Source organism: Ailuropoda melanoleuca, unplaced genomic scaffold (assembly GCF_002007445.2).
Source record: "Ailuropoda melanoleuca isolate Jingjing unplaced genomic scaffold, ASM200744v2 unplaced-scaffold5755, whole genome shotgun sequence".
Lineage (NCBI taxonomy): Eukaryota > Metazoa > Chordata > Mammalia > Carnivora > Ursidae > Ailuropoda > Ailuropoda melanoleuca.
In genome coordinates this window covers 1-9,773 of record NW_023231114.1, presented here as the reverse complement: position 1 = coordinate 9,773, position 9,773 = coordinate 1, and the positions used below count along the sequence as shown (strand labels likewise).

General features: G+C 38.9%; 1 protein-coding gene across 1 annotated transcript; it reads left to right on the top strand.

Moving 5' to 3' along the window:
* The first annotated feature begins 1,838 nt into the window (after positions 1 to 1,838).
* Positions 1,839 to 8,690, top strand: LOC105235263 (retinal dehydrogenase 1-like). The gene is made up of 4 exons (XM_034652302.1): positions 1,839 to 1,996; positions 3,669 to 3,730; positions 5,289 to 5,417; positions 7,618 to 8,690. The coding sequence occupies exons 1-4, from the start codon at positions 1,870 to 1,872 to the stop codon at positions 7,891 to 7,893; spliced, it is 594 nt and encodes a 197-aa protein (XP_034508193.1). The 5' UTR covers positions 1,839 to 1,869; the 3' UTR covers positions 7,894 to 8,690.
* Positions 8,691 to 9,773: the final 1,083 nt, after the last annotated feature.

The following is a 9,773-nucleotide window of genomic DNA, read 5'->3' as shown; positions in this document are numbered from 1 at the left end:
TCTAGAATTCCTTGGAGCCTTTAACAAGGTCACATGCAGTGACTATCCTGGAATAATACACTGGGTTTCTCCAACCTACCTGCCCCCGAACGCTTTGTGTGGAACATGTCACAGAATTTGTCAAAGATGCCCANGTGTGGAACATGTCACAGAATTTGTCAAAGATGCCCAGAATATTTCTATAAGATAACCTTATTTCTCTGTAATCTAGCCCACCAAGAAACTTAATAAATGGCTGCTTTACCCCTCCTGAAATGTATGTGTTCACAGTGGTCTGGATTAAATAAGGTTCTTTCTACAGGTGAAAAAGGTGTAAAATAAAGAAGAAAATCCAGTCATTTGTGTATTTGTAAAAACTGTATTTTTTATGTGTACTTGTTTTTTAAAAAAACATTTTGGCACTTAGATGAATCAGCAAGTAAAATGGGTGGGGTGTTTTTCCTTGTTTTCTTCTCAGTTAGGCATTATAGTAAAGCCAGTTGAAAATAAACCAATACCAAGATCAAGTTTCAGAGCAAATTTTTATTACCTTTAGAATCTTATGCTGGCACTAACAAAGAATCCCATATACATATTTTTAATTCAACTTTAGCAATTATAGTTAATCAAAGAACTATTTTTTTTCAAAGGTTTTGCACGATGTGAAGTATGCAAAAATACGGAGTTAGAAGTCATGTGAAAAAAATTATATTAAATGTAATTTAAATGTCCTGTAGGAAGAAAGCAGAATTTGCTAAAACTTGGCTTTTCTTATTTAACTTCTCTGTGGATTATAGAGCGCTCGCTGCCTCTGTCAGCAGTAAGATCCAAGGGGGGAAATGAGCAGGCACACCAAAATCATGTCTGATAAAGTTTTGAGATGTAGAGACAGAAGACTGTAAAACAAATGAACAGTTTTAAAACTTTTTCACCTGTATATTCCTGCCCCGGCAGGACACGAGGTCCCAAAGAGCTCTTCAAGTTCCTGCTGAAGGAAAGGAAGAAAAGAAACTAGGTCATCCGATAGATGGTTAGAGCACCAGACCAGAAAATGTTGGCCTTTTACAGCCTGACCATTCAAACAATACTTATGACAATAGTGGCAAGACTGGGAGTTTCACCATTCAAAGTTCTGCTGAGGAAAACTTATGAATGAAAGATCCAGGGATCACTGAAGTGTGTGTACATTGGTTGTATTCGGATGGAATGCAAAAATCAAAAATGATCAGTGAGGCCCTATTCATAGTCACTGACACTAAATTGCCCCACAGTTGTACTTACACAATAAGTGAAGTTTTGCTGGGGCTCCGATCTGACTTAGGAAACTAGATACCACTCACTCTCACCAATTGTGTGTATTTCAAATTGTGACCAATTCCTAGAAAGCTGTCCAGCTGGAGGACATTCAGAATGAGATAGAAGGGGGACGCCTGGGTGGCTCAGTCAGTTAAGCATCTGCCTTCGGCTTGGGTCATGATCCCAGGGTCCTGGGATCAAGTCCCTCATCAGGCTCCTTGCTCAGTGGGAAACCGCTTCTCCCTCTGCCTGCTGCTCCACCTGCTTGTGCTCTTTCTCTGGCAAATAAATAAATAAAATATTAAAAAAAAAAAAAGAATGAGATAGAAGGAACGCTTGGGTTTAGAAACTGGAATCTTATTGTCCTTCCTATCTGGATCTTGTTATGTGAACCTTAAGCAAGTCTAAGCAAGTCATTTTTACTCGTTTTCTTACCTCCTTTGTAGAAAGAAAAGGTTATACAAGACAGCTTACAAGGTTTCTTCTATTTTCCAAATTCTCTAGCACTTGATTATTCAAAATCTTAACTATCAATTTTTTAATTGAAAATGTTTATGGAAGTTTACATTTGAAGTTTGATTTCCTTTGCAGACAATGGAGTCAATGAATGGTGGAAAACTATTCTCCAGTTCATATCTGATGGATCTGGGAGCATGCATCACAGCATTACGTTACTGTGCAGGGTGGGCTGACAAGATCCAAGGCCGCACCATACCCATCGGTGAGTAGCTGTGAGAAACCACCAAGGGGAGAGGCGTAGGCGTGAGGCGATCCCTGTAGAGGTGAACTACTCCAAGCTCTCCCTTCTAAAGATGACAAGGGAAAAGGCAGACTGATTTTCTCCTTGACTTTGAGATAATGCAGCTCTGAGCCTGGAAGTTTTACGAAGATTTATCAAATGGTTTTTTCAAGTTGTTTCAACATTATCGTGTAAAAGATACCACTACAGATATTTTAGAAAGTATTCAAGTAAGAACTTTCTTATGCCCACAATCACTGAATCAGGGCAATTGTCTCTCTAACCGCCTGCACTTTTCAAAGTCGGCCTCGAATGATTTACTTTGTATTCCGATAGTGAAATATACACGCTTTCTATAATGTAATTATTTAAGTATCTTTCTGCGTTCCAGTGTGAGTCAGTTATGGTCATCTGTGCCTGGTCTCACTCAGTAGAGTTACAGTAGATTAATTCAACAAACCAATTCACATGGATTTATTTTAAGTAACTTCAAAGCAAGATGAGACTATGTTTATAGCTCAGGTTAAGAATTTGTGTGATGAAATGTATATGGATATGTTTTAGTATTTTAGTAGAGAATGTTAATGGGAGAGGAATATTAAAAAAAAAAACCTTCAATTTGGAAAACATTATGGGTAGAATTTAATTCATAGAAACTTACTGGTTCTAGAACTGCCACATCCTCCAGGACTGGCCCTGATAGGCATTTTCAATCTCATTCAAACATCCAGCAGGTTAAGTCTGTAGCCTGGAGTTAAAAGGGGAGAGTGAGATCCTGGTGTTAAGAAGAAATGAGGCTATTCTAGACATTCTTGCTTTACCCTTTGACACAAATGGGAGAAACTATTTTAAGTACAAATAGACTTGATAAGGAGCTTTCTTGCTATGATAGCCAGGAAGCTTTTGTGGGAACTAGAACACAACGAAACAGAACAAAAAGCTCAGTGTAACCTCAGGATGCCCACGTCAAACTTTGAGGCATATGAGTCAATCAAATCCAGATGGTAAAACAATGTCTTTTATTTCTGGCATTTTCTTTTTTTGTTATTGTAGGGAGCTATTTTTTAAGTTTACTCTTTTCTAATTTACTCTTTTTCTAATTTTGTTATTTTTACTTCAGAAAAATTGTACCATTACTGATAGAACTGTCAGAAACAGAACTCTAACAGATATTGCCTTAGCTACACACCTTGTCCCTTTTTTCTTAAAAAAGTAAACTTCGAGAATGAGGATAACTTAGAAAATAGCTCTTCTCCAAGATGAGAGAACTAAATATCTTTCAGATATATTCCAGTTTTGCATCTTTGCCTTGACTGGCATCAATTTTACGGTTCCTCTCATTTCAAATGACTATTGCAGGACTTGATTTTTCATTTCGTAAGTGTTTGGAGATATGGGGGTTATTTTTATTTCTTTATCTGTTGTTTTTGTTTTCAGTTATTGTCTATACCTTCCTCTCACATCAACCCCAAAGACCATCCTATGAATGTCACACATATTTGTCCGCAAATGATTGTGTGTTTTATTTTCCAGATGGAAATNTTGTTTTTGTTTTCAGTTATTGTCTATACCTTCCTCTTACATCAACCCCAAAGACCATCCCATGAATGTCAAGCATATTTGTCCACAAATGATTGTGTGTTTTATTTTCTAGATGGAAACTTTTTTACTTACACAAGACATGAGCCTGTTGGTGTATGTGGCCAAATCATTCCTGTAAGTTGGTCTCCTATATCATTTTCAGGCTTGAAAAAAAAAATGAATTCTAATTCTATTTCACTTGGTAAAGAAGTGTTCTCCAGCACATAGGGATTCTTAGATATTGGCTAAATGTGGAGCAAATGTAGTCACTGATGAGCTTAGGTCTCCCTGTGACTGAACTCTTTGGATAGGAATGAGGTAGTCCAGAAATAAATCTATATTGCAGGGTATCACTTGAGTGTGTTTTGATATTACAGCGTTGACCTATATTAACCTTTCACTCTGTGGTTTGCTTTTAAAAAGCCGTGTTATATTCTCTTTTTAAGACCCATGCTTCCCATGTATGTAGCAAAGGAGCCATCGCTGGCTTCTCTGCTGCAGGACGCTATTTTAACAAAGTAGTATGGCCGACTATTCTCCAACACTTTTTACCCCTCACTGAGACTTCTCATCATGCAGAAGAGTAGCAACCAGTGTTTGAGTTCCAAATACATGTTTTAAATTAAAGTGGAAGAAACTGTTGGAGTATTGTATGGAATATAGCCTACCTTTAGTTGTATTTTTAAGCAGAATCATGAAGATTTTCTTTTCAACCCAACAAAAAGGAGACTATTTGTTGATTCACCAACATATTCAAAGAAGCCAAATAAAAAGATGATAAAGTGTTCCGAAGCTTTTAGATGGGGTAGTGTCAATGACCTATCCTCTGCTCCAGTGAGATCCTCATTTTGAATGAAATTGCTCATTAGTTCAAAACTCTCAATAAAACTAATAAAAATTACACAATCCTGAATACTAGTAATGGCTAATATTTATTGCACGCCTGTGATGAACCCATCGCTCTGTTAAGCCCTTGGCCCACTTTCTTCAAGAATCCTCAGGATAACCTTTTGAAGTAGAGAGGATTTTTATCAGCATTTGCAGATGATGAAATCATGCATGGAGAGCATGTAACTTGTCTGAGCTCACCGGGCTGTTCAATGATTGAGCTGAGATTTGAACCCAGTTCTTAGCTACCAGACCCTAGACTGGTCTTTAGCAAAATATTTGTATTTAGCAAAATACTGCTATTACTACTATTACTACACACACACACACACACACACATATAATTTTTATGATTGAAATATAGCTGACACAATGTTATATTAGCTTCAGGTCACTGCTAAATATTATTATTGGGTACATGGTTACAACAAATGATCTATAAGGAGGGAATAATAACACTTTTCAAAGATGTGCAGAAAACGTACAATATGTTTAACAGTCAGGCTTGATTTTCAAACCATGCAGTAATTTTTTTTTCCTCCAGAAGATGAAGAACTCAAAATAATAGCACTTGATAAAATTTTATGGCTCTCTTCCACTCCCGTCAAATATTGAGTTTATTTGGAGCTTTCCAACATTTATGAATTGCTTTTAGAAATGAACATAATTTGAAAACAGCAGTTGATGACACGAAACTACCACAATTATTATTTCACATCTATAGGTAGTGAGTAATGTACACGTTAGATTAGCAAATGCGGCTTTCGGCAATACAAAGAATCTATTGTTCTCTGTTGCTTTCTAGTGGAATTTCCCGCTGGTCACGTTCATTTGGAAGATAGGGCCTGCCCTTACCTGTGGAAATACAGTGGTTGTAAAGCCTGCAGAGCAAACTCCTCTCACTGCTCTTCACGTGGCATCTTTAATCCAAGAGGTGAGTTTCCCAAATCAAAATACGCACAAGAACTCAGGAGCCCTCCCTTACACTATGATGGCCTCATAGTGTACCGTAAAGCACCTGCCAATGGCTCCTGTCCAGATGAGGACACATCAGATCTGGCCTCCAGCTGAGATATCCGGGAGTCAGCCCAAGTGAACCTCCGCCCAAACGGAGACAGAAAGCCAGACTCAGAGGCTTAGTGTCAAAGTCACCTTATGATCACTTTTATTTTTGTTTCCTGAGCTTAACTCATGAATGCAAATCCACGTTGAAATGGCTGTATCTTTCTTTCGAAAGTTGAAATGAACATTTGTTTCTAACCAGCACTAACAGCCTGGAGGTTCTGGAAATTTTTTTAACTTTTTTAATCTTTTTAATTTTTATTTATTTATTTATTTTTAATATTTTTTTATTATGTTAGTCACCATACAGTAAATCCCTGGTTTTTGATGTAAAGTTCGATGATTCATTAGTTGCGTATAACACCCAGTGCACCATGCAATACGTGCCCTCCCCACCATCCATCACCAGCCTGTCCCATTCCCCCAACCCCTCCCCTCTGAAGCCCTCAGTTTCTTTCTCAGAGTCCATACTCTCTCATGCTTCATTCCCCATTCTGATTACTCCCCCTTTCTTTTTTGTTTTTTTGTTTTTTTGGTTTTTTTTTTAAAGATTTTATTTATTTATTCGACAGAGATAGAGACAGCCAGCAAGAGAGGGAACACAAGCAGGGGGAGTGGGAGAGGAAGAAGCAGGCTCACAGCAGAAGAGCCTGATGTGGGGCTTGATCCCAGAACGCCGGGATCACGCCCTGAGCCGAAGGCAGACACTTAACCGCTGTGCCACCCAAGCGCCCCACTCCCCCTTTCTTTATCCCTTTCTTCTCCTACTGATCTTCCTAGTTCTTATGTTCCATAGATGAGAGAAACCATATGATAATTGCCTTTCTCTGCTTGACTTTTTTCACTTAGCATTATCTATGTTCAGAGCAGCTTTGTCCACAATAGCTAAATCGTGGAAGGAGCTGAGATGCCCTTAAACAGATGACTGGATTAAGAAGTTGTGGTCCATATATGCAATGGACTATTACTCAGCTATCAAAAAGAACGATTTCTCAACATTTGCTGCAACATGGACGGTACTGGAGGAGATAATGCTAACCTTTTTTAAATTTTTAGTCCCTCGGCAGTTTGGAGGCCTCTGTGCCAATATGTTTCTTTTTAATATTGGGCCACATAATTTTTAAACATATCTATCCACGAGGGGACATGTTTCTCATCTGTTTTCTATTGTGCTTTTCTCTTTATTTACCTTTTTGCTCAAAAACCAGCCAGAAAAAAAAGGGGGGGGGAACACATGAAATTTATTTTCATCAACTATCCAGATTGTGTTACTGTTTTTTCTCCTGCAATGTCTTGCCCTTTGTCCTTCAGGTCTTTCCAGAACTTACAAACCAGGCTTTAGTTACTAGAAACATAAATTTAAGAAGTCTGAATCTAAATCTTCAAACTATTCTTCACTTTAAATTAAAAAAAAGGGGGGGCAAAAGAGATGTCAAAATGGGGCATTTTGATGTCAATAACATGAAACTTTAATGTGCCCATCTCAGGTACACACTGTTTTCTACCTGATCATTCTTTAACCAGGAATGAAATCAATCTGTGAAGCTTAGTCACACACAGGGGGACCGTTCTCATCTAATGTTTTACTGATGAAATGTTGCCAGTAGGAATTTGCAACCCAGTTGGTATGCCCTGAACAATCATTAGCTAGAAACTAAAAATGCAAGATCCTTCTAGCTTCTTAGTTTTGCCTTGTTATAATAATTGCATTGTTTTCCTTCTGTGTGAGTAATTTACCAAGCTCTTTTCCACACACTATCTTTTTGAATTACTTATTATGAAATTTGAGGCAGCCATCACTGGGGCAATGATCCAGAAAAATCAAACATGGACTCCCCCCCAACCCCAATGAGAAACACTTCCCCAGTAATATAACTCTGCAGGTAATTTTAAGTGGGCTAAGAAATGAAATAATAATAATAATAATAATAAATACCACTTAAATGAATCTCTCTTGGTAGAGAAATTCATAAGCTCAGCATCGAGAAGCAGCTTTGATCCCAGACTCTCCTCTTTTTATCACAGAATTAAATTCTCAGTTCTGTCATAACGATTTTACTTTTTATCCTCAGGCAGGTTTCCCTCCCGGAGTAGTGAACGTTGTCCCTGGTTACGGGCCTACTGCTGGGGCGGCCATTTCTTCCCACATGGATATAGACAAAGTGGCCTTCACGGGATCTACAGAGGTAACAGCACTTACTCAGGCCGGTCATGCAGAATGTCTGCATCTCCAGGTGTCAGAAACATGTTCTGTGTCACTGTTTTTAGGCCAACGTTTCTCTAAAACAAAAGTTCTTTTTAATGATTTGTTCCTTATTCAAGCCTTCGCACATGTTTATAGAACATAAGCAGCCGTGCTTGAGATGAAGCCCGGTACCTGTCATGCACTCGGCCTGCAGGAAACTGTGTTCAGTGTGTTCATTACTTTCCCTGACAAGAAATACAGCCGATGAGACCCTGTCGTGTGATGAGTATGGTTTATGATAGAAAATCTAAATCGGGCCACAGTGATTTGTAGGAATGAATGTAACTTCACCCTGTACCTTATGGAAATTGAAGAGCAGAGGATCACCTTTAGCTCCTTATTTGGGGCTCTCTCTGTCCTGATCATTCTGAAAGGGAGCCAGGGCCTCAGCTTCCTGAGGGTTACTGCTGGCTTAGCCTAAATTTATGCCTCTCCGGCTCCAGCTTGACTTTCCAGAAGGTTAAAGAACATGGTCTCAGCCATGGACACTGCAAGAAGAGGCAGGAAGGAGAGAAAGAGGGAACCTGCCTGGAAAGTGGAGTTTGGGAGAATGGATTCCCATCTATTGAGATGATTTTCTATTGCAAGCAAAAAGAAAGTGGTAAAATCATACTGTGTCAAGCAAAAAACAATATGAGTCTTCCTGTTGGGTGATGCGACATTGTGAAATGTTCAGTGCAAACCTCTTACTGGTATACAGTATAAAGGATGAAGAATGAGAAGAGCCCCTTCTTATAAAGCTGCGGTTACACATGAGCTACAAGACAGGATGTGATAAGATACTGAGACCTGTACAAACCGCTGTAAGAGCATTCACAGGAAGGGATGACAGTGTCTACATAGGTGGGACAACCTGCTCTGAATTTTGAAGAGTGGTTATGTTTTTCACTCCCCAGAGACTAAGAAGAACATTCTAGATAACAAGGAGAGGCTAATTTGATTATTTTCTATTCCTAATTAGCCACTCCAATATAAAGAAACACTTACATAGAGAACTAAAATGGTGGAAATTCAAATTTTATTTTTCTTGATCTTTTTAAAACTAAGTAAATACAAAAATAACTTTTTTATGTTGTGTAGCCACAGAACAGAAAAGATTCACATTCTACAAACCGCTTATTGAGGTAGGGGAAAGCGAATCCTGCATTCAGGATTCTGTGGACAAAACAACTGGGAATGAGATGTGGCAATAAATTTTAAAAAATGAAGTCACAGATCAAAATCATAGCAGAGGAGATAAAGGCAGGAAGGTATAAATTCCTCAGCCTAGCATTCTAGACCTCCATGTACATTTCCTGCCCTAGATCCCATGCCCATTCATTCTCTAGNTGCCCTAGGTCCCATGCCCATTCGTTCTCTAATTCATCTGATCCCATCTCTAGAATCACTGCCTATTTGTCTTGTCCCATCCCTGGGCCCCTACAGGGCTTTGGGGCACGTTACCTGCTAAAAATAGAAAAATCCTGAGATTAAAAGGCAAGGAAACATCTGGGTTCAAATTTTGACTCTACCCCTTTAAGTGGTGTGTCTTCCATATGTGAAGTATCATTGCTACATTTGTATTTCTCATTTGTAAATGAGAATAATAATATGTACTTTATTGGANGGGGGGAGAGAGAGACCTGGCAATCACCCATAGTTAAACAAACCTGCGCTGTGACAGAGAATGCTGAGAAGTATGCAATGATAGGACTTTATCACTGACACCACGGGCGTGATCTCTCTTTGGGAAATTGATGTGTTTACAAATAATGCGATCCGAGGGAGACTCTGGAGCAGTCCTCATGAGGGTTCTATGCNAGGGGCATCCTGAGTTTTAAGCCACCCCCTCATCTGTGTTCCCCATTGTCCATGATCTTTAAGTATGAGAGCTCTTGCCCATTGCTTTGTCATGTATCTCTCTCCTTTGCTCACCATCCTCAGAGACTATCGTATTCACTGTTATCTGTAAAAACCAGCACAGTACCTACTTCTGAATAAGTA

Bases quoted from the DNA above. Each gene is read 5' to 3' on its own strand.
- LOC105235263 (XM_034652302.1), top strand. From the start codon at position 1,870: ATGGAGTCAATGAATGGTGGAAAACTATTCTCCAGTTCATATCTGATG. The intron at 1,997-3,668 runs GTGAGTAGCTGT...TTTATTTTCTAG, and splicing joins AGGCCGCACCATACCCATCG to ATGGAAACTTTTTTACTTAC. The intron at 3,731-5,288 runs GTAAGTTGGTCT...GTTGCTTTCTAG, and splicing joins TATGTGGCCAAATCATTCCT to TGGAATTTCCCGCTGGTCAC.